We start from the raw sequence: 26,170 nt of genomic DNA on the forward strand, positions 1-26,170 counted from the left end.
CGGGCGGCGGGAAGCGCCGTGTGACGTCACGGCCCCGTGACGCCGGCTTGCGGCGCGGCGCGCGCGGGGCGATGACGTAGGGCCCGCGCGGCGCGGCGGCCGGAGCCGCCTTCGCTCCCTTTTGTCCAAGATGGCGGCGGCCGCCGGAGGCGCCTCCTGAGCCGCGGGCCCGGCGCGATGAAGCGCGGCAGCGACCGCGACTCGAGCCCGCCGGGGGCCGCGGGCGGACGCGCGGCCGCCGCCGCCAAGCGGCCCCGCGACCGCGACCGCGAGAGCAGCAGCCGGCGCGGCCCGCATCGCAGCTCGGGCGCCTCCCGCAGCAGCCGGGACAAGTCCACGCCCGGCGGCGGCGGCGGAGGCGGCGGCGGCACCACCACCAGCAGCAGCAGCGGCGGCGGAGGCGGCTCCAGCTCCCGCAGCCACCGCGGCGATGAACGCGCCGGCGGCGGCGGCGACTCGAACCACCGCCCGGCGGGGAGCGGCTCGGCCTCGGGCGCCCGCGGCGGCAGCCAGGCCGCCCCCTCGTCCTCCTCCTCGTCCCGGGCGCTCGGCGTGCCCAAGGCCAAGGCGCTGCCGGGCGCCGTGGTAGCCCCGTCGCTGCTGCTGGCCGGGCCGCCGCCGGGCGCCGCGCCCTCGCTGCTGCTGGCGCCGCTCGGGGGCTCGGCCGGGCTGGCCGGGGAGCCGCCCGGCTCCTGCGAGTACAAGACGCTGCTGGTGAGCGGGCTGAGCGCGGCCCTGCCCGACCAGCTGCTGGAGGACGGGCTGTTCCGCCTCTTCCAGCGCTTCGCGGGCGGGGGCGCCGGGGACATCAGTGTCAAGCTCTCCCACACGCCCGAGCTCGGCCGCGTCGCCTACGTGAACTTCCGACACCCCGGGGACGCCCGCGACGCCCGCCGGCACGCCCGCGCCCGGCAGCTGCTCCTCTACGACCGGCCGCTCAAGGTGGAGCCCGTGTACCTGCGCGGGGGCCGGCGCAGCCGCACGCCGCCCCCCGCGCCCTCCCCGGAGCCGCTGGGGTACCTGCCGCCCCTGCACAGCGCCTACCAATACAAGCAGCGCTCGCTGTCGCCAGTCACCAGCCCCTTGCTGCGGGAGCCGCGGCCCCGCCACGCCGCCGCTGCCGCCTTCGCGCTGGAAGCGGCCGCTATCGGGCTCTCCCGGGAGCGGGAGCGGGCCCTGGATTACTACGGGCTGTACGACGAGCGCGGCCGCCCGTACAGTTACCCCATCGTGGCCGAGGAAGACCTGATGCCAGAGGATGACCAGAGAGCCACCCGCAACCTCTTCATCGGCAACCTGGACCACAACGTGTCGGAGGTGGAACTGAGGCGCGCCTTCGAGAAGTACGGCATCATCGAGGAGGTGGTGATCAAGCGCCCCGCACGCGGCCAGGGCGGTGCCTACGCCTTCCTCAAGTTCCAGAACTTGGACATGGCTCACCGGGCCAAGGTGGCCATGTCGGGCCGCGTTGTGGGCAGGAACCCCATCAAAATCGGCTACGGAAAAGCCAACCCCACCACCCGGCTGTGGGTGGGGGGCCTTGGCCCCAGCACTTCCCTGGCCGCCCTGGCCAGGGAGTTCGACCGCTTTGGCAGCATCAGGACTATTGACTACGTGAAGGGCGACAGCTTCGCTTACATCCAGTACGAGAGCCTGGACGCTGCCCAGGCCGCCTGCGCGCAGATGAGGGGCTTTCCCCTGGGTGGACCAGAGAGGAGGCTCCGAGTGGATTTTGCCAAAGCAGAAGAGACGAGATACCCGCAGCAGTACCAGCCCGCGCCGCTGCCCGTGCACTACGAGCTGCTGGCTGACGGGTACAGCCGGCACCGGAGCCTGGAGCAAGACTTGAGGGTGCGGGATAGGACTCCTCCGCACCTCCTGTACTCGGACAGAGACAGGAGCTTTGTGGAGGCGGACTGGGCCAGCCCTGCCAAAAACGCCGAACGCAGGAACAACCTGGAGAGCTACAGCCGGTCCGTGCGCAGCCGGAGCGGGGAGCGCTGGGGCAGCGACGGCGACCGCAGCGTGCCCAAACCGTGGGAAGAGAGGCGGAGACGCCGGAGTCTTTCCAGTGACCGCGGGAGGACTACTCACTCGCCTTACGAGGACAGAAGCAGGACAAAGGCCAGTGGGCCAGCTCTAGACCGCAGCCCTGACAGGGCTCGCAAGGAGAATCACACTACAGAACCCGGAGCCGAGAAGGAGCAGAGCAACTCCCTCCAGAACAATCGTCACGCGGCCGAGGAGAAACCCCACCGCGAGCCGGCCGATGCTCCCCAGCCCAAAAAAAGGGACAGCGAACGCAATCATCGAACTGGTGAATCGGAATCCAAAACTCACGAGGAGCCAAAATCCGAGACCAAAAAGCTAAAGAATTTATCAGAATATGCTCAGACACTGCAACTTGCTTGGAATGGGCTTCTTGTGCTAAAAAACAGCTGCTTCCCCACCTCTATGCACATCCTGGAGGGAGACCTGGGTGTCATCAACGGACTCCTCAAAGACCATTCATCCGGCGGGAAGTTGACGCAGCTCAAAATCGCTCAGAGACTTCGGCTGGACCAGCCCAAGCTGGATGAAGTCACCCGGCGCATCAAACAAGGCAGCCCCAACGGCTACGCCGTGCTCCTGGCCACCCAGTCCGCCCCGGCAGGGGCAGGGGCCGAGGGGACCTTCCCTGTGGTAGAGCCTGGCTTGCAGCGACGGCTTCTCAGGAATCTGGTCTCCTACTTGAAACAGAAGCAGGCTGCTGGGGTTATCAGCCTGCCCGTGGGAGGGGCAAAGGGCAGGGACAGCACAGGCATGCTTTACGCGTTCCCTCCTTGCGAGTTCTCTCAGCAGTACCTCCAGTCAGCACTAAGGACATTGGGGAAGTTAGAAGAAGAACATATGGTGATAGTTATAGTCAAAGACACTGCCTAGCCCACACTGTCTTTTCAAATTCCATGTTTTCTTTGTGTGTCACACAGCCCAGTTGTTTTTAAGGCTGATCATTTTGGTTAAGGCTCAAAACACCTTGACCAAAGTGGTAAGATTTTTAGTTTCTAATTAATTTTAATACCTATAATATCTATTAAAATTTTAAATAGAGCCCATTTTATTCGTTTTTAATATGTGACACTGTCCGCTGTTGTTCTGTATTTTTATTTTTTAACTGTATGAAAAGTTGTCAGTAAAGCCTTGTTCACTGATGGATTTCTAAACTTGTGCGGTATCCGAGTTCTTGTGGCCAGGAAGGAAGGGTGAGCTCCCTGTGCTGCAGGAGCAGCCAGGCCAGGCCAGGCCCCAGCCCAGTTCAGTTCTCAGATCCCAACCTTGAGCACCTCCTTCATCTTTATGTGTCCTTTAAGGTGGGAGGGAAAGGGAGGTTCTTAGTGCTGTATCAAAGATTGAAAGGTTGGTTCTCTATTTTTTTTGTCCTGTTTGCTTTTTATTTCAAAAATTTGAGTCTGGATGCTTTGCTGTTGAGTCTCTCTTTGAGAATAGAAGCTTCCCAGGAAGCCAGCAACCAAGGAAGCAAATCCTGATCAAGAATAAAAGTTTTTCATTCGCACCAAAAAATTAGTTGATACTTGGCAAAAAGTTTGCTACTGAGGAGTGAATGCTGTATTCAAGTTGGTGAGGTTTGAGAGCACCTGGCACATGTCTCAGTCATAGAAGTTCTTGAATAAAACAAAGGTTTGACACATTACCAATTTTTATAAAAGGCAAAACAAGCAGATGGAAAAAAAAGGTGATTTAAGGGGGAACCCCCTTGGGCCCATATTAGATGTGGACAAGCTAGGGGCACAAAGGTGTTTGGTGAGCTGGAGGTGCCCATTTGCAGTCAATCATGTTGTACTACCTGGAATCCTTTATTGAAGGATAAATGGCTAATTTTTTTTCCTGAAGTTTAAATTTGTTTGCAGGCTTACAAAAACACACAGAAACATGTCTGTCTGGCTGAGAATGTGTTCTGTTACCACAGGTGACCTGTAACAGAGGAACCACTGGAGATCAAAATCCGAGCTCTAAAAGGGATGGATCTATCACCTTTGCTGTCTTTACGAGGTGGTTGGTTGGGAGGCCAGACCCTTTGAGTGCTCAGCAGCATAAGGACGTGGTAACAAGTTCAAGCTGGAGTTAAAATCCACACTGTTCTGTTTGGGGATATTTTTATTTTTTAAAATGATGCCTGTAGATTTTAGGAGACTTACAGAAAATTGTGTGGGATTAAAAATGCTACGTTTTAAAGTTTCTTTAGATTTGCAGGTGGTTTTTTTGTTGTTGTTCTCTTAGTAAGCAAGTGAACAAATTTGTGGGAGATTTGTCTCGCACCAATCTCTGTGAGCCAGCAGCTCACTTGCTGAGGGTTGCCAAAAACCCTTCTAAAACTCCTCTCAGGTATGATTGGTGTCACAACCTACTAAGCAGGGAGCGTAACTCAGCCTAATGATGCTGTTATTTTTCACTTTTTAACCCTGCAGGGACATCAGCAGCAGATGATGGATTATTAATATCAACAAGTGTGGGTTGGTTTGTTGGGCTGGAGGAGGGGTTGCCTTTCACCTGATGCATCTTCCGTGAAGGCACGGATCAGAGGGGAGCTGAATGCTCCACTGAGACAGCAGGGAGCTGGGAATGTGCCGTGGGAGCGAGGAGCAGCTCCAGTGCCCGAGCCGCCAGGCTGGCTCGGTTTCACACGGTTCCAGGGACACCGACTCTGCCCTCCTGACCGGGTCCCCAGTGCTGCCCTAAGGCAGGCGGTGCCAAATGTCAGCAATTGTAACGGTTCGGTGTTATCTGAAACCAAGGGCTGGTAAATACCCCTGAGGGCCGGTCCTCCAGCGATTAGAGCCTTTCGTGGGAGTGTCCTGCCCTGGAGGTGTCCGGGCAGCTGGAGGCAGTGAGGTGGTGGCAGGACAAGTGCTCACCTGGCTGATGGTGGCAGGGAGGTGCAGCTCGTGGTGCTGTGCCATGGCCTTGTTTGTGCTATGGTGTGTGACTTTTAGGAAGGGGAAGGAAAAAAAAAGCCTTCTAAATTATAAAAGCTGCAACTGTTTGCTGACAAAGCCAAGGAACAGCCCAAAATCCCCCATCTCCCACTTTCCTTGTGAAATAAGTGAATAATAATGCAGGGTTGTTTAGAAGACAAAGTTGGGTGAGATTTGAATGATGGGATTTCTCTTCCCAGAGAGGTGGCTGATGGTTTTAAGCATAGGAGACCAACAATCTCCCTCCTACCAAAATTAATAGTTGTAAATGAGAAGTTGGAGAGTTATGGAACAAACACATGGGAGAGCAGCAGCATCCATGTGACACGATGACCTGAGCCTTCCCTGTTCCCCAGCAGGCAAGGGAGCCACACCACGGCTTGAACAGCCTGTGCCAAGACCAAAGGCCCCATCCTGGACCTGTGTCCACCATCCCCTCCCTTCACAGATGCATCCAGGCTGATTCCAAGAGAAGCAGGCCTGGAGAAGGGTTGGCATTACAGCAAAGTAACTCAGCATCTGGATCTTGCAGCATCCAAGACTTGGGCCCTGCACTGGGCTGGGCAGCAGTGCTGGGAGAAGGTGCAGGGGTGGGAGGCCTGGGCCCCTCGGTGATGCTGGAAGGGGCTGGGTAGGGCAGTGCTGGGGGTTGGGTTTGGGAGGATGGAGCCTTTCAGCCCAGTGCAGGGGGGCAGCAGGGTGATCATGGCAGGGTAATGGTGTCTGGCTCCTCGGGGTGATCTGAAGCTCAAAGGGGGCACAGGGTGTGAGGTGGTGGATGGGCTGGTCTGAGAGTGTTCCTGCTTAGCCTGAGGTACCCCATCTTTAAGCACCCATTCAGCAAACATTCTGTCTTACAAGGCCTCTTGAACAGCAGTTGCTGGCTGTCCTTCCTACTGAGACAGGGCTGAGAGCCCTGGAGGTGCTCTGAGGAGCCTCAGTGATTTCCCTCAGCTCCACTTGGTGAGGTTTGTACCCAGCTCTGCCAGCCTTGGCCTGGGGGAGGTTTTTGAAGCCCAGCCCTGCAGGGATGTGCTGCTCCCTGCCACGGTGCTGGCAGGGCATTCCCCAGGCTGTGCTCCATGGAAGGGTGCTGCAGGGTCCTGTGCAATGGGGACCACGCTGACAGGAGGGCACAGGCTGTGCTGGGCCTGTCTGCTGACACCGTGGGAGGAAACAGCACCTCCCTGCTCCCCTCTGCTGCAGAGGTAGGAGTAGGTCTGAGCCAGCTGGCAGGACATTTAAATCTCCTTCCACCCCCTAAGCCAGGGTCTGTGACTGCTGCATAGAAGAAATACTGTATGGCACATCAGCCACGTGCTGTGCGTATTCCAGAAGATTATAGGATTCTTTCCAAGCAACAGGCTTTTAAATAGATTAAATCATGATGCCAGAGTGGCAGGTGATTTTCCAAATGCTGAGAATTCTCCCCATCCCAAGCAGCTGCAGAATTATGAAGGCCTGACAAAAACAAAATAATCCCTGCTAGTCCCCAGTTCTGAACTCCACTTTGCACCCAGACTGGTACAGTCACCTGTTCCCCAGAACTGCTCAGTGAGACCCCCAGACCCCAGGCAGTGGCATGGGGTGCAGGCAGCTTCCCCAGGTGTGCATTTAACTTCAGAGGGGCCAGGCCTGCCCAGGACAGGGGCGGGGGGGGCTGCTTCAGCAGTTTTGGGGGGTGATCTGCAGGCCCACAGGGTGAGGCCCAAACCCCCTCCCTTTGTCTCTGTTCAGTGCAGCTGGGGCAGGTGTGGGAGGGGAGGGAGGCTCATATACTCACAGCATCTCAGCTCCAAGTCAAACGCACACACAGGAGCTCCAGCCCAGGTGTTTTGGTTCTGTCTCACAAAAGTGGCAAATACCTCCGAAACAGCCAGGCCCAAACCAGCAACAGATGCAGTCAATTACAGCTGGGGTTTAATGCCAGAACAAGAGATGGACATCTGGCACTGCCTCTCCCTGAGGGTAGTAGCTGAGTACATGCTTTATTTTTTCCTGCTCCTGAGCTGCACATATTCTATGGTGAAGTTGGGTGGGATGGTTTCTGATAAGTTAGAGGCTACTTCCACAGCTGTTGGGTGGCAGATCCAGTTTTCAATCCCCTCATTTAATCAGAATGCTGCTCCAATTGCTGGTCTTAAATGCTGTAGTAGTCACTTGTTCATCTTTATCGAATGTGTAGGGTACAATTATCCATTACAAGTTGCTGCAGAACCTTTCTTTTTAATTATTAACAAGCAGCCCAGGGTAAGTGCATTAAGTAGATGCAATGTTGGAGGGAAAAAAGCTATCCCTTCTTTCAGTTCAAAAGGATATCCTTCCTCTTCAAGCAGTAAGACTTTGAGCCTTAGCTGAAATGAGCAGTTCTTGGTGGAAAAGTGGTTGTAGTGTCAAGGAGTGAGAAGTCTCCAGTTCCCTGCTCTGCCTTAAACCCTATTCTGCAAGTGGCCAAAACAGAGAGAGGGTTAAAAGGTGAGTGGATGGGAATGAACAGCACAGGCATGGCCTTGGCCAGGCAAGCAGTGAGCCCATGCCCCTGCCAGCCGAGCAGAGGCCCGAGCTGGGCAGTGGGTGCTGCTCTGGGAACTCAAACACTCCACTGCCATTTCTGCCTCCTGTTCTGAGGGCAGGACCTCTTGTCATGCCCCAGCCTGATTTTCCCTGTGCCCTGACAGCCACAGGGCAGCCTGGGCAATGCCAAAGCACAGGAGGAAGCAGGTGCTGCTCCCAGCTCCTGGCACATCCTGGAATTCCCTGCCTGAGCTGCAGAGTGGATGCTCCAGAGCACCTCCCCACACAACAGCACCAGTGGCATCATCCAGCTCCCACTCAGTGTGGTGAGCATGCCACTGAGAATTCCAGGCTGTCAGGCCACCCAAGGGATCAGACTGGAACCCACAGCTGCTGTGCTATGGCCATGCTGCACTCCCAAATCCCCTTTTTGTTTCCTTTGCCCTTCCTTACTGCAGAGAGGTTCTAGCTACACCTGACTGCTCTCAGCCAAGCCCTGCAGGCACAAGGAGCACTGCTTTTGCATGGCTACAATTCACAGCCATAGACACAGACAGGATTTGTATTTAATTTTTTAATAAATACACTTTACATTAAAGAAAAAGGCCTTCAATTTGCAGTTTCCACACAGAGGGCAAGAGGAAAAAAAAAAGAAAAAAAACACAAAGAAAAAAAATAAAGATTAAAAAACTTGAACCACAAAGGGCAGAGGGGAGAAAAAGGGCTTAAACTTCAATCCCAGATTCCCATGTCTTCAGGAATACCAGGCTCTGACTAGGCCCAGCCAGGATTTCAGCCTCCCACTATAGCTGGTACCACAGCACAAACTGACATTGGCAAACACCCCAGGAGCTCTTCCCTGGAGGACAAAAGCATCTGGAACACACTGGTGCATCAGCAGGTATAACACCTGTAGATCTTCTTTTTTAAAAATAAAATCATATTTAAAATAAAAATATTCTCACTCCTCAACGATATTAGAAACCATGATCCTCTTATTTCACTTAGTAGTTGCATAAATTTTCTTTTATTTTTAAACAATTTTTCTCCCCAAACCTACCCCATGGTACAAGGTACTACAGGAATACAAAGGTCTCCCCTCTTTACTAGAACACTTGCCTTTTTTTTCTTTTTTTCTTTTTTTTTTATAAAACTATTTCTGTTCTTTAGGAAAGAACTTTATACAAAGAAAATATATTGTGAAATATCTTCAGAAGTTTCCTTGAAGAGTCATCTCAGCCTAAAATGAAAAATTAAAAAAAAAAAAAAAAAAAAGGCAGAGAGAAATGAGGCCTAGCCCCAGGTCTCTTTATTGAGACTTAGCCCCGAGCCTTCAAGTGACTCAAACCAACAGAGCGGATCGGCAGGAGATCCTCAGGCTCTCCAGAAAAGCAGGGCTGGGGTGCTCAGTCGCTTTCCAATTTGGTCTCTGGTCTCTCCTGTGGGAAGGGAGCATCTCCTCCTGCCCACACCCCGCCCCAGCCGCTGCTCACTCGTTCAGGGACAGGATGATGTCGTCCTCCAGGTCTGAGTTATCGGAGCTGTCGGCTGCAAAGGAGACACGTGGGTTATGCTGGGTTTGTGACACGGGAGGTGGTCACCCCTGCCCTGCACCATCAGTGCTCCAAAGTGCTCAAATGCAGCCAGGAAATCTGCACCAGAGCCTTCCTTCCCTGCTTACAACAGAGGCTCAAGGAGAGCAGCTTTAGCAAGTGCAGTTCCTATGAGCTGGCAGGTTTTTCCCCGACAAGGTAGGGAGGACACCAGCAGAGCTGCCTGCACAACTTCCTGTGCACAAAAAAGGGCAACAGCTCTTCACCCCAGGGGCTGGACAGATGGGGCAGTCGTTTCTCATGGCTGGACAGCTCCACCAGCCTGGCCCCTGTATGATGTGCACCAGGTAATTCCTTATGGAGTGAGCTGGACCCCAAAGGTGGAAGCAATCCACAGACTCCCAGCTAGAACCTTCCTCTAGTAACTCAGAGGTTTCTGTAATGAATTTCACTACAGGTCACCTTCTAAAGGTGACCTGCAAATTGCGCTTTTCCTGGTTTTCTTCACTGTGGTACAGAATGAAGACATGAAGGGATTTACCAGAAGCAGTCACACACACATACACACACTTGCTTTTTATCTTGAAACACAAGATCTCTCCTCCCTCAGCTGTGCAAGAGGGAAGTGGTAGCAGCTCTGGCAGCAAGAGGGCTCCTGCCTTACCTTAGAGGTGATGTTGGCTCTTTTTCTTATGCGAATTCATTGGATGCAGCAGATAACTGGGTGTTAAAAATAGTTTAAAAGAAAAAAAAAAGACACCAAGACTTCCACTTAGCCATCTCAGAAATGGTGGATCTCTAAATGCCTGTTAAGGTAGAAAGACCTTCTGGAAGGTTCACCCCTTGTCAGATCCTTAAGGAAAAAAAATCACAGGCAAGCAGAGAGGGCACGAAGCCTTTCCCCCAACCCTCCTCCCTGAAGATCAGCCAGCTGCCTTTCCACTGTGACCAGCAAGGGATGCTCCATCTCACCATCCACCAGGCTGAGCCTAAGCTGAGGGGTCATCAGTGCTCCCAGAACAGCCACAGACACACTGGGGAGTTAGAAAACACCAGCCAGGCTGCAGCAGCTACACTTACACAGCAAGAGGGAAAGAAGCACAGGCAAGATAAAAATCCAGAAACCTTTGAGAAGCAAAGCTGAGAAAGTTGGAGTCTTAGGGGGGGTTTGCTGGTTTGGGTTTTTTTTAACTCAGAGGAAAGCTTTGAGAAAGGATCTCCTCACTATTCCCCAGTTCACCACACAACCTTCCAGTTCTGAGCTCTGGAAGTAAAGCTGACTGCAGTTAACTGCTTGGTATAATTAGTTTGCACAGACATGCCTGGAAGTTGCCATTTTGGATTATGGAAGAAAAGAGGAATCAGAATCAATTCAGTCAGGCTCCTGGTGAGAATTCTATATATTTCTCCCTTCCTGTATCACATATGCATTTCAAAAATTACACTCCCATCCTATATCACATATGCATTTCAAAAATTACACTCCCATCCTATATCACATATGCATTTCAAAAATTACAACCACCTGGCCCAGGAAGAAGCTCTTCAAAGTCCTGCACAATGCATGAACTGCTTTGACAAACAGATCTAATGTCCCCAAGGTGGTAACAAAGGGGAGGAAGACAAATTCAGGTTCTCCATGGATTATTTTAAAAAAGGAATTAGAACCTCTTCTAAAGCACAAGAGACCAATGCTACTCACTCCCCTATTTCAATTGCTCTCTGAATTATTTTGCTTTGGCAACACTCACTGTATGTTATGGAGGTTCACCCACAGTACAACAAGAATCTGAAGCAGGGAACACTCTAAATGCATCCCATGCCAGTACTCTCTACACTGGCAGTGCCATTCCAACTTTTAATTCTGGAACAAGCATAAGCAAAGGAAAATTTTAATTGCTCTTTGCTGGGTGGGAAACAGAAAGAAGTCCAGTGAAGACACAGAAAAGCTGCCACAGAACCTCACTCATCAAACCCATCAGGGGCCAGCCTGGCAGAGCTGCACTTCCTGCTCTGAGTTCCTGAAATTGCTGCTAAGCAACCCAACAGCCACAGGATGGGCTGGCTGCAGCTCCACAGCCATACAGATCCAAGGTCTGCTCAAGTAGCTCTATCCATAAATGAGGTACAGATGTGGCCACTTCATAACAGTGCTCTGCAGAGCACGCCTGAAATTTCTGTCAAGGAGCCCCTGGTTTGTTCCAGGAAGAGTTATTGAGATGGCCTGAACATCCTGGCCATGCTGCCCCTTGGACAACTGAAGGTACAGCACACCAGGTGCTCTCTGAAGAGCTTTGGGCTCTGCATTCCCTGAGGAAAAATGAGTGGAGTTGTGTCACAAAGATCCTGTCCACTACCAGGATACAGAGGTTCCCTGTAACCCCAAAATGTTGCACTGCAAGATGCCATTAATGACTGAGCTGTGCAAATATCTTATATGGCCTGAGAGTATAAACCTATTTCCTTCTAGAGAACAGCAGAGTGACCCCACAGAATAACTCTGGCAACCTCATGTGGCCATGTCCTTAAAAATGACTGAGCTACATTGCTACAGAAAACATGGATGAGCCACTTCACTGGCACAGAGCGGCCTGGCAAGCCTCATCCTCCAGCTCACTGCCAGGGAAGCCTGAAGTGAGAGCTGAGATGGGAATCAATCTTTCACTGCAGGACTTCAAACACCTTGCACACTGTCATTACTCACCCTTACCAACCTTTTAACTTAAGGTAACAATATTATATCCATTTTTACAGCTTGAAAATTAAAAATAACTAAGTGGTTTGGTTGCACATACTCAAAAATTGTGCTGCAAAAGAGGGAACAGAATCTGATGTCACAAATCCCAAGCCTCATGCTATCTTACTCACCTTTCTTGTGAAGCATTCTTCCAAACATTATTGCTACATTAAAAGTTCAGACCTTTCTATGCACACATACACACACACAAACACACACACTCTTTGTATTTTCAAATCACTGTATTTGCAGAATGCCCTAAAAAGAGAACAATTTAAATTGTATCCCAAAAGTTTTGTTAGCTTCAGAACAGTCTAATAAAGGAAGTGAAGTCAGAAATGCCATGTTGGCTTTGCTTTTTAGGCAGTTACAAAAGAGAAAGAACAGCACCAAGGATCAAAAGTGCTTCTCTGTCCCTACAGGCTCACAAGAGGCACAGAGGACAGGTGAGGTAAGAGTTAAACTGTGTCCCCTTGAAGGGCAGGACAGGCAAGCAATCATACAAAGCTTCTTCACACAGAGTTCTCACACATACACACATCTGGGAGCACCTGAAGAAAGCAGATACCTCCTTTCCCAGAATGCACAGTTGTTCTCTCACATAAGAGCTGTTTTTACCAGCAGATGACTAAGAGATGCCCCAGGTGAACAAGGTGATGATGGCCTGTCACTCATACCAGCCAGGGACAAGTCAGTTAAGTCATTTCAGGGGAAATTTAGACGTTACCTCTTTGTCAGGACCTTAACCAGTGGACAAGGTCACCAAGGTGGCCACACACTTACTATCTCCAAGAATCAGCTCAACTTCCTCATCAGCATCAGAATCTTCATCTTCTCCCTCATCTCCCTCTTCCAGGAGGTTGGCAATCTCCTCATCATCGGAGGGAGAAAAATCATTTTCTCCATCCTCACCAGCATTCTCATTGTTCTCATCCTCCTCCAGCTCAGCCTCCAGCAGCTGGTCTGTATCTAGCTCATCAAGGTCATCTGTGTCATCATCATCTTCATCATCATCTTCCTCTTCTTGCTCCTCTTCCTCCTACAAAGACAGCAAAAACAGTCCATTGCAGACATTAAGATAAATGTAAAATGGACCAACAGGAACTAAAGACAACCTATAGTTTTCACTTCTCCCCACATCAGACATGATAAACACTCTCCCATCACCCATCTAAGCACTCTCTCCAAAGCTTCAGAGTATCACACATGCCAGATCACCTGCAGGCCTGCAAAATCTCAACTGCAAAATGCTGGTGCAAACAGGTACCATTGGCTCAACCTCCTCTCCAGGACTGGCCACCAACACATGGCACCACAAAGCACCCTTGAGAAGGACATGCAGTAAGACCTGTTAATCCATGGCTTTGTTGCTAGTCTTGTGCAAACTGCTTCAAGTTTCAGCAGGACCAAAAGCTGCACTCGGCATCAAACCACATGCACCATCAGTCTCTGTGACTGCCATTTAGATGAGGTATAAAATGTAGGAAAAATACAGCCCAATACAGCCTAAGCCAATCCCTGAATCACTCAGCTTCAGATGACAGAACTGTTTAAGGCAGCTTAGGAGCCACATCTTTGGTATTTACCTGTGAATCAAGATCTTTATCAAATCAGAATTTGCCTTCAGTAAAGCAACTGAATTCCTCATTGCACAGCAAAATCCAGAAATCTGTGTGTAGTGGATGAGACCGAGTGGGAAGGAGCTGTAACAGTTCCACCCTTCTCCCAGACAAACTGCCATCACAAGCCAAGCTCCAGAGTGTTCCAGGGCTGAAAGAAAAGCTTCAATCCACCTGCACCTCTCCTCAGCCACAGCCTGTTTCTCTAACAGAATGTTCTCAGCTCATTCAGTCCTAATTGCCTCTTTGTTTTGGGAGGTGACACATTTTGCAAAATTAGGAAGCAATTAAGATCGATATCTAACAACCCACTTCAAGGGTTCCTTTGGTCCTCAAGCTCACCACACTCCCACTGTTTAGACTGCTGCATTTTCAGATCCAAAGGGACAGAGGAAAGTCCTCTACTGTCATCTCCCCAACCTACTTTTGCTTCAGTCAGTGCTATAAAAAACCACCACACCCACACAAATCCAACATCTGTCACAGGCAAAAGTAAATTGTATTGTTTCTTCACTTGCAAAAGGCAGCCAAGTCTTCACTGCTGACCAGAAGTGCCATGTTCTTAAATGCAGATTACAGCACAACAGCAATGGTTTGCTACATACAGTTTCCTTTATGAAAGAGTTCATATTAAATATAAAATTAAAACCAACCTCTTTTGAAGTCTGTGCTTATTTTAAGAAATTACAACTTTACTTTGAGTTAATGAGTCCTCAGATAAACAGACTTAATTGTATACACACTGGGAGAGGAAATATCTTACTTGCAGTTCAGTTTTATGCAGTGCCATACTGGGTATAATTTCCCATAACACACACTGAATTGAGTATAAAAGCTTTGCATTAATAATTTGTATTTCTTTTTGTTCTATGCAGTATCTGCACAGAGACCAATGTCTTAAATTTTATTACTCTATTCAAAATTGAAAAGCTGATTAAAAACTGAAAAGGCAGGAGAGTTTATTTTCCTTTTCCAGTGTCTAAACAACTCTGAAGCAGAAAAGAAATACCAATTTATTAAAAAAATTTTGGAGATATTAAACCAAGTTTCTCAGTCTCTGGAGACAGAGACATACCTGTAGATATTAAGAAAAACAAGTATGTTGTCTCCAAGATCCATTTAGAGTCCATGTAGGTAAAACTTGAAGGATTCTGAAATGAGTTAGGTCCCCTCTGTGTTTCTACACATGTGGAATTTCTGAGAGCATTTTTTCCTAAATATCTAGTTCACAAGGATTCAAAATGTCAAAACTACTAAATCTGATTATGTTTCATAAATAACATAATTATTGGAAACTGAATTACTGTTTCATCAACATTCAAATTCAAGCTTAAGGCAAGGCCCTTATACCAATGTCACCCTTCAAATACAGGATGAAATTGAATACAGTTGTATAGAGCTAACAATCCCTTCTGGGTGACAAGGGTAACAACCAAATTACACAGAAAGGTTGTATATTTAGCTGCAAATTAACTTTGAAGGGTTATATCAACCAGTGAAGAAAAAATACTTTGTGAAAATACAGACAGAAAAAAATGAAATGTTTCCACTTTCACCATTTAAATTACTTAATCTGAAGTTGGTGATTAGGGCCAGCTCATATTTATTTAAAAACCACCTAAGAACAGTAAGATGAGATCAAAATTATACCTGTCCTTGGTAAAACAGAAAACAGTGTGTAACTCATGCTCCAAGAAGGCACCTGTGCATGTGAGTGTGACACATGCAGTGACATCCTTGCAGAGCTGGAGGGGTGACACCTCACAGGGCCTGAGGAGCATCTTCAGCAGTGAGGAGGAAACCTGCACCTTGCCACGTTCTAAAGAAGCCAAACACCACCTGGACACTGTGACACTTCTGCTAAGCCATAGGCAAATAAATTCTGTCTCAGTTTCTGAGGCAAGCCAAGCAGCAGGGCCAGCTCAGCACTCCCAGCTGCAGCAGAGAGCTCCAAGCAGAGCCTGGGGACAGCTCAGCTCTCCCAACAAAGCACCAGAGCTTCTGCTCCAAACCCAGCCCCTGGGACACAGCTGAGAAAGGGGCAGGGAGTGCCAGGTGCAGTCCAACACCACCACATGTAAGTGATATCCAGGCTGTTCATGAGGATTCAAGATGAATTCTCACGAGACACCACAACTGCCTCATGTAAGGGATCCCTACACAGAGAGAATGGCACACCTGCCCCAGGGGCTCAAACACTCTGAGTAAGAGCATAGAAAAAAAGCCTTGTGCCATGCCACAAGAAAAGACAAGACAGCTATTCCAAACCAGATCCAGGTTTGTGTAGGAAACATTTACAGAGATGTAATAGTACAAGAAAACCTGGACACAAACTTACAGAATTAGAAAAGCTGATTACACAGCAAAGAACTATCTCAAGATCATCTCAAAGCAAATTACTGGTAGCTTTACTACCAGTTTGCTTCCAGAAAACCAAGTAGATTTGGTTCAATTAATTTACCATTTATAATCCCCAAAGGAAAAAACTAAACAACACCCCCTAATGGAATGGCAGACACTGGGGTGGCTGCACAGGAATAAAAAAAAGCTACTTGACCTAATTTTTTATATTACCTGTTTTTACAGCCCTTTCAGAGCTCAGTAAATATCCTTCACACTTGTTCAAGCACTATGTGTTTGCTGCCATATTGTCCTTTGATGCTTGTTGGCATGCACTTCCTAAGCTTTCATCATCATCATCATCATCTTTCTTACCATTCCCCTTTACCAATCATCTTGCACATACAAAATTCACAAATTTGTCCTTTTTGGGTGGCAAATCTTATTGGTACTTGACATACTGGTGTTCATCTCTCAAGAATCATTCAAAGGCTCAGGAAAACTCCAGCATTTCACTTATTCAAACTGATGCAAAATACACATTAGCTAAGCAGAACTTGAACTTTTTGATTTTAACATATTTCTGTAATGTATTCTAACATTAAATGAGTGTATGTACAAAGTGCTTCCAGGAAGTACGACTTAACAGCACTACAGATCTGCAGTATATAAAAATACACCAGCCTGCTTTCAAATTCTCTCAAGACATTTTTTTAGAGTTTTCTCACATTTCTTGAATCCTAAAGTTTATGACCATGTGACCAGAATTTGAAACTTCTCCACTGCAGATTACACCATCTTTCAAATTTACATTAGGCTGGCCACAGGAAGATCTCACAGGTGTTTTTCAATTGTTGATATTGGGTTTGAAATTTTGATTCAGTTTTGAGATCCACAGGTCACTGATGTTTTTGCTTGTTTTACATGGTTTCAGCTGTAACAAAAAGCTTCATCTGTTTGTCTCGCACCTCATTGACTTTTTCTTCCTCTCCTCCCATCAGCACCTCTCACCTCCAGCTGCTTTCCAGCAACACTTCCTCCCTCTGGAAACACAATCTTTATTGCACCTCTCAGTTTGAATCATGCTAGATGGTATTACTCTGACTATTCTTATTTTCACCTATCTTTTTGTAATCTGCAGAACAACTAATCAATGTTAGCAAAGCTCTTCCCACTACTTCAAATGTTTCAGCTCATATTTAATTCACTTCTGGCTACTTTTAGACAAGTCAAATTATCTGCTGGTACTATCTGCTTCTAGCAGTTGTTTATTTCATCTAGGTTTGTTTTCTTTTTAAAGAAATTCATGTTTCCCATAGTCCCATTATTTTGGTTAATTTATTTGTAAAGAATTTTTGCAAGAAACAGCCTACTTGTTTACTTCACTCTCCTTCCCCAAGTTTCTCCTAGAGCAAACTTGGAACTTCAGCAATCTGATCCCTTCCAGATTATCAGTATTATTTTAATTACTCCCTATTGCCAAGCTTGGGAAGGGGCTTTGCTTTCATAAGAAAGGACATATGATCATTGTTCAAATACAAGTGTATTGAAGAAAGCTTGCTCATCTGGGTGAAACATTCTCCTTGTTCTAGTAATTTATCTTTCTCCACACACAATCCCCTTGTCATATCTTCTGACAATTGCACTCCTTGCTGAGTACCATGTTGGTACTTCCTGGGCCTTTGCAATGCAATTCCCAGGAGTGACAATGTCTGCATTTCAGTCACTTGAGAGTTTCTATCCAATTCCCTCCCCCCAGCCACTTCTTAACACTCCCAGACAATGGGTAGTGGAAAAAGCTGAAATGTGGCCAACAGACTCCCTGGTGAAGCATGTAAGGATTCTCATCTCCTGGATTACCTGTCCATCCCCCCCCTCAGCTAGCAAACCCCTAACTCCTGTTATCTACCAGTACTCAATTCCAAGTATTCATCTCCTTCATGCTACAGGGCTGCACCTACTTTTATCTTCTTGGCTACTTCAGGGTTAGAATTTCTACTTCCTCTTAGCCATTAGTCACAGAGCTAAAAATGTAGAAGCCTGGGAAGGTGCAGAAGTTCCCATATGTAACAAGCAAGGAATCTTACCATAGGCTGCTATGCAGGTGGGTATATGCAGATTTAAAACAGGAAACAGCACACAGCGTACAGAATGTCACAGAGGCAAAACATGGAGTGAAGAAATAAAAAGCAGTTAATCTCTTAGTCTGGATAAGTAGGTTTAGCTTGTCTAACAATGACTACTTACCTGTGATGAATGACAAACCATCCATGATACAGACAGACAAAAGCTTTAAGGGAATGGGGCTCACATGGATCAGAGGTTCAGATGGGGCTCTTTTGAGCAAACTCAGGTTTTGCCTGTGAAATGTTTCCATTTCAATCTAACTGTCTGCAGCTGATGATAATCAACCTGGCTCCAGCCACTGCCCTCTGAGGCATGTGCAAGCCACCATTTCACAGCTGGTAACTCCCTTAATGCTTGGGATAAAGGTTCTAAGGTGACTTATTATATTGTCTGTGCTGCAGGGCCCAGAGGTAATGTAAGGAGTACAGAACTGGGCACAATTTCTCAGTATGCCTCTTTTCCTTTCTCTCACTGATCTCACACTCTCACTTACAAAAATCAATTAATTTCTTTCATTCCATGACACAGAACAATATTGCATAAAGGAATTTAAGAATTTGGCAGGTAAATGAACTCCCTCTCTATGGACAAGATTTTCTTCCTTTATTTTCTCAAGCCTCTGACTGACATTTCTCATGACAGCTGAGGCAGCTTTTATTTACTTGGATCCCAGCTACTGTGGGAATTCTAGAAAGATGTGTTAGGCAAGAGGAAGGAAATCTTTGATTTATGTCACTGAACAGACAGAATATGTTTTTATCTCTGCTGAAGCTGTTTTACTCCATAAAACTAAATCTGTCCTTCTGGAAACTCCAAATACTTGTCTCTTTCCAAGAAATTCCTCTGTTTGCACTGCCTGAGAGCTACTGAAAATAGATTCTGAAACAATAGGATAGTCTAAAGTAGTCACAGTTATTTGCTACAATCTAAAAATGTGGTAAAAAGTACAGGCACTGTTCTTTTAAATATCAGTTTTGGAGGATGCCTGCTCAAAAGATGTGTCTGTTATATAAAAAGGTCTTTGATAGAAACCACTCTTTACTCAGCCTTCCCAGCTGCAACTAACCTCAAAGATTTCTATGAAGGTGTGCAATGGACACATATTTATTATCATTTAAGACATTTGTCTGGAAACACCCATTCAGAGCTATTATTCTGTAAACCATTTTATTCCTGAGTAAGGTCTGAAATCAAACTGTACCTTCAAATATTACAGGAACAGCTCCTAAAACAAACCCTTACTTTAGGGTCCCTGGTGACAAAAATCATTCTGGTCAGCTTACAGTCTGATGATTCCCAAATATTTGTGCCATTATGGATTAAGGTTGGGGGGGGGGGGGTCTTTCCCCAGCAAGTAAGTATTCACATGAAAAAAACAAACCAACTATATCAAATAACAGCAATAGGGTACAGTGGAATTGCTGTTGCAATTATTGTTGCAGGTACACAGGGGGAGAATCCTAGATAAAAGTGGAAAATGGGATCACATAGACATAGAAAGACATAGAAAGCTGAGGAAAACATTCTCCACCCTGGCTAAACCATGTTAGAATAGTGATTGTCTTTTGAGTCGTTATTGCCTTATCAACAAAGCTTATTTCCCATCACCTGGAATATTCTAAACCAATGCAAAAAGACAAATTACACACCTACCATCCACCATTTGGACAGGCCAGAAGCACTGCAGGATAATTAACAGTTCTTCAGGTCTGGCAAAAGAAGTAGAACACTTTATAGGACAGGGACAGCTGGGTGAAGCAATGTGCTACTGAAGCCATAAATCTCTCTGAACACGACAATAACTGAGGACACTACTGGAGCCTTAGAGATGCAACATCACCCACATGTACCACAGAGAGAAAAACAGGCCTTAAGCAAGTAATATGGAAAGAAAAGCTAAAATAGGGAACCAAAAATGAAAATCCTAAAACCCACTCAGATCACCTCATCCAGACTTCAGTTTCACAGTTTTGAGTCTACTCTCCCTTGATTTCAGATTTTCTGAGCACATAATATTTCTGAAGTCTCTTTTTCTAGCCCATGGCAGCTGCCATGTGCCATTTCCTCTGAAATTCCTTATCTGCCTCACTACAGAAGACAGCAGATTAACAAGGGAAACAGGGGATACCAATCAGCCAAGAAAGAGAAGTAAGAATAAAGCAAGCTAACAACTAAAAGATGGTCCAAGATCTGTACCAGTAGCTCAGACAGCCAACATATCTTCACTAATCCAACTGAAGGAGTATATCAGAACAGTGGCAAATACAGGAGGAAAGAGAGGAAGATCTCACAGCCAGACTGAAAAACAGGAAACCCTTACCTATTTCCCTGTATGCTGAACACAGTTTTGCAAATTCTTATGAGTAAGACTGCTGGTTATTGACGGACACATTTGGATACTCACCCAGCAGTGAAATAATTCACAAAACTCATGGAAGTTCAAGGCAGGAACACTGGTATTTTTGGAGTAAACCACCCAACCAAAGAGCTTGCAAACAGACTCTGGTTAATCATGCTACACCCTCCTCACTTTCCCTCAGTGCTCAGTGAGTACAGAGCACAGAGCATCACCATTCACTGGCATTTGTTCTGTTTAACAAGGCCTGACAGCTCTGGCCACTCCTAGGCAAACACAGCCTCCCAGGGACCTCCCTGCACAGGCTGCTACAGCAGCAGGGAGGAAGCAGGCCACCATGGTGCTGCCCTCCAGCACTGCAAACAAACCCACAAACATTCACTGCAGCAGTCCCATCCTCAAGCCACTGAGTCAGCCCCAGCATTTAATTTGAGGGCAATTTGTGTAGCAGATCAGTTGGTCTTACAAGGTTAGTTTGAGACAGGAGGAATAACAGACATTTTGTTTCTTAAATTACAGAAGGAACTGAAAGATATCTGTAGACCAAACATTTCTGCTAGATTCATTTTACAGACTGTCACTCTTTGCTTTTTGAAAAAGCTGTCATGGAGCCATCAGCTGACATTTGTCAGAACTGACATGGTGAGGAATCAAAATTTAAGGTAAAAAAAAAAAGGCAGATATTTTTCTTTATAGTTCTTAGCACAAATTTTAAAGCCATTTCATTGTGCAACACATGACTTCTGAGCAAGGCTTGCCTGTAAGCCACCCTTCTATTTGAGTACTCATTATTTGGTATTTTCTGTACTGAGTATTCATCATTTTGTATCTTCTGTACAGGCCAAAAAAGGTATCCATGGACCCATGTAGGTCAGATATAAAAACCCAAATATACATCAAGTCAAGGTGTGAAGAGGTAGGGGTCAAACAGATTCGTTTCTGCTTCACAAACCTTGACTAAAAAGACACCAGATTCATGTTGATTCATATGCATTTCCCCCCACCACCACTTTAATGAAAGATCAAGAAAGCATCCTCTTTTAGAGGATTTTAGAGTATCTGTGAGAAGTTCCAACAAGTTTGAAATGTTATACCAAATTCTTCAAAAGCTAAATCACAGAAACTAACTAGGCAAATACTAAACACGTATGTGTGAGGATATGGATATGCACACAAACAAAAATCCTTCCAGCAGGGAACCTCTCAACAGACAAGTGTACCAAAGAGATTCTGTCTTTATTCAGGAAAACCTCTACTCATTCTAGCTCAATGCTGGATGTTTCTACAGAGACAAAACCTCTATTTCTTAAACCTAAGACAAAAAAAATACCTGAAGAAAAAGCACAGAACATCTGTGGGATGAAGAGCAAGGGGCTTAGTTTATGTTTGGCTAAATTGTACATTGAATTGTATTCAGTTTCATAAGTGTTACTTATATTAAAACCAAATCTCTACTACTAGAGAAACTTGGTTGTAACAATCCCTAAAAGTTGCTGTCTAAGGAACATGTACAGACCCCAGAAACAGAGAAATAAAAAGCAGCAGTTATGCAATACCAACTAATCACTCTTAGCTTGCAAATCAATCCAGGAGCAGCCTTGTTTGAACACTCCATCAGCTTCACAGGAAAGCTTTTAGCACACTTGGATTCTGCCTGGGGCCACCTCTATTTGTAAGACAGAAAGTGTCCCCAGTCACATCTGATGGATGGCAGATCCCTTATCTCTGCTGGGTACCCGGTGTTACAGCCTGGAACCATCGACTGCCTTGCACAAACACAAATCTCCCTTAAGTCAACACTTACCAGTCATTTTGCAAAGCAGTGCCCTGACAGCTCCTAGTTAATCATTGTGCAATGCAAGAGCTATTTCTGCTACAAACTATTCTTGGAGATCTAATGAAGAAAATGTGAGTACTAAAATATAGTGAAAGTGAACAAAAACAATGGAAGTGGAGATAGAAATAGTAAATATTGCCCAGGGCAAGCACTGGATGGCTAGGATGCAGAAAGGAAGGAGAGAGCAATAATGTTTCCTCTCTCTTCATTGCTTCCAATAAATTCTGTTCTTCTAATCTATTCAATCTAGAGATAGAAACAGTGACCAAAGATATCAAAAGAATGCCAAGACTCCCACAGCAACCTTGTAGCACACTCAGTGGCCAGGACAGCACACTTCACACCCAAACCAGAGCTACTGCTTTATCTTCAGAATTACAGGCAAATCATAATAACAACTACTCACTGCAGAGTTACCCTTCCCTGAGACCTGCTCTCCAGCCTCCTGAACTAGAAAGTACAAGTTCTAACCTAACAACAGGAAGATTCAGAGACAGAAAAAGTAGCACAAATCCAGCTTTCCAAACAGTGGGGAAAACCCCACTGAAGTATCACCTTCACCTTCTGGCACTCTTTGGAAAAAGGTGAAGTCAGCTTTCCTCACAGGAGATATAAATGTATGATTTACTAGAATGCAGACACCAAAGAGCAAAGAATAACGCATTTTAAATCTTTAGGGAATTGAAGCACAAGGTTTTTGCCTGTCCAAAAAAATACCCCTAAAACACCTGACACCCACAAAGCTACAAACTGATTCTGTTGAATTTTAGTTCTCTCTTAACTCCAGTAAGCATTCTGTGCTACTGTGTATTCTACCAGCTGCACCCTGAGGAGCCCTTACTGCAGCTCTGAGCTCTTCTGTCAAGTTGCCAGAGGTGAAACAGCTGATCAGAAAAGGAAAGCCAACATATCCCAGTGCAAACCTAGAGCCCTCTTCAACATTCTTTAACCCTTTTGCTGTGTAGAAGTTTCACTGTATTAGTCACAAGCTGTGTCTCTTAGTGGTAAATTAGTGATAAATTAATTCCAAATATGAGAACTGGAATTGAAAAAAAGGAAAGACTCAAGCCTGAAGCTAGACTACTGTCTATATTGGGGGTTGAAATACTTAAAAAAAAGCAGAACAGAAAGCAAAGCTTCTGATCAAGCCTGAATTCTGAAATAAATTAATAAATAAACTATTATTTAGTTTACAGTGTGTTAGTTTAGATTGTGTTAGTTTACAGTGCACAAAGTTACTGCTCCCACAGGTTCTGCACCAGACAGTTTCAGTTTACACTGACATTAAAGCGATCTATTTCATATTAGGGGAGGCCAAATGAGGCCTCTGTGCTTTCTGGGTAATAAATGAACACATGTAGAAGGCTAACAGCTACTCTAGAACACTCAGATCACTGGTAAGTTTCTCACCTGATCTTCTTCTTCATCCTCCTCATCTTCTGCCAGCCGCTGCCGGCCCACCTCATAGAGCCTGCACACGGTGTCCATGTTCATGGCATCCATGCTGCCCTGGTTCTGCAGGGAGATGCCCACACGGGAGTTAATGCCAGGAACTGAGCTCAGCTGCTACATTCAGGGCTACATCTGGCCTCAATCACAGCAACATTTTCAAAATCCTTCCCTCCCATTTACCAGCAGCACTACAATTAGCAGTTAAAACGAGTCTTTGGTTTCAAGACCTGCCATGTTCCCTGAAGTAACATTTCCAATGACTCCTATTAAAGAAAATTTTCTTGGTCTCACAACGCTTGTCATCTCCAGCTTCAGTAGTTAAACATGGAATTTGCCCTGCTACAAATCCCTTTGTGGTCTATAGGGATCAGTGATTCACAGAGTATAAAGCTGACAGGACTTTACATTACTCACTACACATGCACAATCAGGCTGCAAGAAATTGGGTTCTGACAACATGTTATGGAGCAAAGAACTGCATCCCTAACAAACCAGAAGTTTAGCTCAGTAATTTTTGCTTCAAATCCTTAGCTTCTGAGATTTTGCTAGGAAGACAAGTGTAAAAAGAACAGTGAGTGTGATTCACAGAAAAGCTCTGTGGGAAGCCTCCAAAAGATTGCATTTCCCAGTTATTTGATACACATTTTAATTTGCAATAGGAAATTATTACTATAAATAAGAAAAAAAGCACATTTTTCTTTCTACAGAGAAAGAAAATCTCTGTATATATTGAAGTGGGAAGAGTTTGAAGAAGAGAAGCAAATGTGTTTGGAAATTTAAGGAAAAAGAAATAGCAAAACAAAACTGTAGGGGGTGCAGAATAAAAAACAAACAGCATCTTTAGCACCATCAAAACACCATCACTGCTTAGGACATGAATTTAACAGCAGGAGCTCCAAAGAAGAAACAACAAGCAGTGCATTCAAACCACAGCTACAGAGACCAGGGCTTATTTTAGCAGCTTTACCTCAATGACAGCCAGATAGCAGTCCTTGCTGTCTGTGCACAAGTCAAAGATATTCCGCTTTACATCTATGGTAGCTGGAAAACATCACAATAGTCAATAGTTAACTGCAGGTTACTTAATGCTCACTGAAAAAAGTGTCTAAAACCAAATAATACAGTTTTGGGACAAGAAAAAACAGCTGAAACTAGTGAAATCAATGTTTGTAGTAATAAAGAATAGAAATGTTGGAGACCATTGTAAAAAACAGTCATGTAAGCTCTTAACCTGCTCTGCATGATGCCTCCTCCCTTGATAACACATTTATTGGTTTTCCTAAGCACCATAAACACCACCACATCCTTGATAGTAGGTGGCAACAAAGGGACTGAGTTGTGACCTATGCCTCCCTTCAACAGCAAAAGCCACATTTGTACATGTCCACAGCAGCAATTAGCTTAGCTCCATGAGCTAAAAAAAGAGCCCCTGTGTGAAATGAGAGCAATGCCATCCTGGCCAAGTGACTTACTGTCTCAGATTATGCCTTACTTGGAAAGAAGAGAGGAAATAAAGCCAGAACTGCTGAACAGGAGCAAGTAAGGCAGTCACACACTGAATGGGATACAATACTTAAAATTATGTCAGTGTTAAACCCAACTCCTGTGCTTCCTCCAGAACAGGATGTTGCAGTTTGTTTTCTCACACGTGCAAAGAGAGAAGTGAATGTTACTAAGCAAACTTTTAAAAAACCTTTAGACCTCCAGACAAAGCTATTGGTGCCTCTCTTACTCTTACCTATAGGTTTATAATCAGTTGCATTAAATGTCCTGAAAGAAGAGCCAAAGGGACTTCTCATTCTCTCCTCCAGAAGGTCATCCTCATCATCTGCCTGCAACATAGCTGAACCAAGGAAAGATTATTCCAAAAATCTGCCCTCCATTAGTCACTACCATTAATCAACTTCAGATCAAATGAGACTCTGACATGAATTTTCTTTATATTTAAAAGCTTGGCAAGACCCATTTAATATCTACTCTTCCAGAGATGCCTTTATTGATAGTACAGATCATCAAAACTTAATACAGAGGACAAAATTATTTTCTCAAGCATCAGTGGATCTGTCATTATACAATAGGTTGCTTTTCAATCTCACAAATTAGTTGTGATATTGCTGATGTTACAGAAAACTGTCTTTGTCAGCAATACATGCAGCATGAACATCCTGGAAAAAATCCAGGTCACATATGCCAGTAAGGCCTAGAGTTACAGAGTCTCTGAAGCTTCCCATTTCACTGAACAAGCAGCCACTTATCTCCCAGGAGGTGACCCAGGAGGGTTATGGAAGGGGAGAAGTCCTACCTCCATACATCACTGTGCCAGTATAGTTGAAGACCACACGGCACTGATCCAGTGCAGGCACTGTGTGTAACAAATGGAAAGTTCGGAGGTCCCACTGAAAAAGCACAGGCTAAGGAGCAACAAACAATTGAAAATTTCTATTTCCTTTTCAATGGAGGGATAAAGAACTGGCTAACTGCATTCAAAAAACCTCATTGCATCTGTCTTGCAAATATGATTAAAGCAGGGGTGGACACTCGCTCTACAATCCATTCCATGTGTTAAAATAAGAAAGCTCTTACTCAAAATGCCATTCCCAGACATGAGAAGTGACTGCAGTACTTTTAAGGTTGCTCTCAATAAGACATAGGAAGTGAGCTG

At 46.0% G+C, this 26,170-nt stretch overlaps 2 protein-coding genes across 2 annotated transcripts in view; one reads left to right on the forward strand and one right to left on the reverse strand.

Moving 5' to 3' along the window:
* The first annotated feature begins 49 nt into the window (after positions 1–49).
* On the forward strand, positions 50–4,237 carry RBM15B (RNA binding motif protein 15B). Its single transcript, XM_005485531.4, has one exon. It carries the CDS (start codon positions 178–180, stop codon positions 2,920–2,922), a length of 2,745 nt encoding a protein of 914 aa, XP_005485588.2. The 5' UTR covers positions 50–177; the 3' UTR covers positions 2,923–4,237.
* Positions 4,238–8,043: 3,806 nt separating this feature from the next.
* The window catches only part of DCAF1 (DDB1 and CUL4 associated factor 1), a 48,698-nt gene continuing 30,571 nt past the window's right edge, over positions 8,044–26,170 (reverse strand). The window contains exons 19-24 of the mRNA XM_074550062.1: positions 25,811–25,904; positions 25,247–25,351; positions 24,476–24,549; positions 23,467–23,571; positions 12,561–12,816; positions 8,044–9,035 (exon numbers count right to left, since the gene is read on the reverse strand). Coding sequence (XP_074406163.1) covers positions 8,977–9,035; positions 12,561–12,816; positions 23,467–23,571; positions 24,476–24,549; positions 25,247–25,351; positions 25,811–25,904 — 693 coding nt within the window. The 3' untranslated portion in view covers positions 8,044–8,976. The remainder of the gene's footprint in view (positions 9,036–12,560; positions 12,817–23,466; positions 23,572–24,475; positions 24,550–25,246; positions 25,352–25,810; positions 25,905–26,170) is intronic.

Source organism: Zonotrichia albicollis, chromosome 12 (genome assembly GCF_047830755.1).
Source record: "Zonotrichia albicollis isolate bZonAlb1 chromosome 12, bZonAlb1.hap1, whole genome shotgun sequence".
Taxonomy (NCBI): Eukaryota; Metazoa; Chordata; class Aves; order Passeriformes; family Passerellidae; genus Zonotrichia; species Zonotrichia albicollis.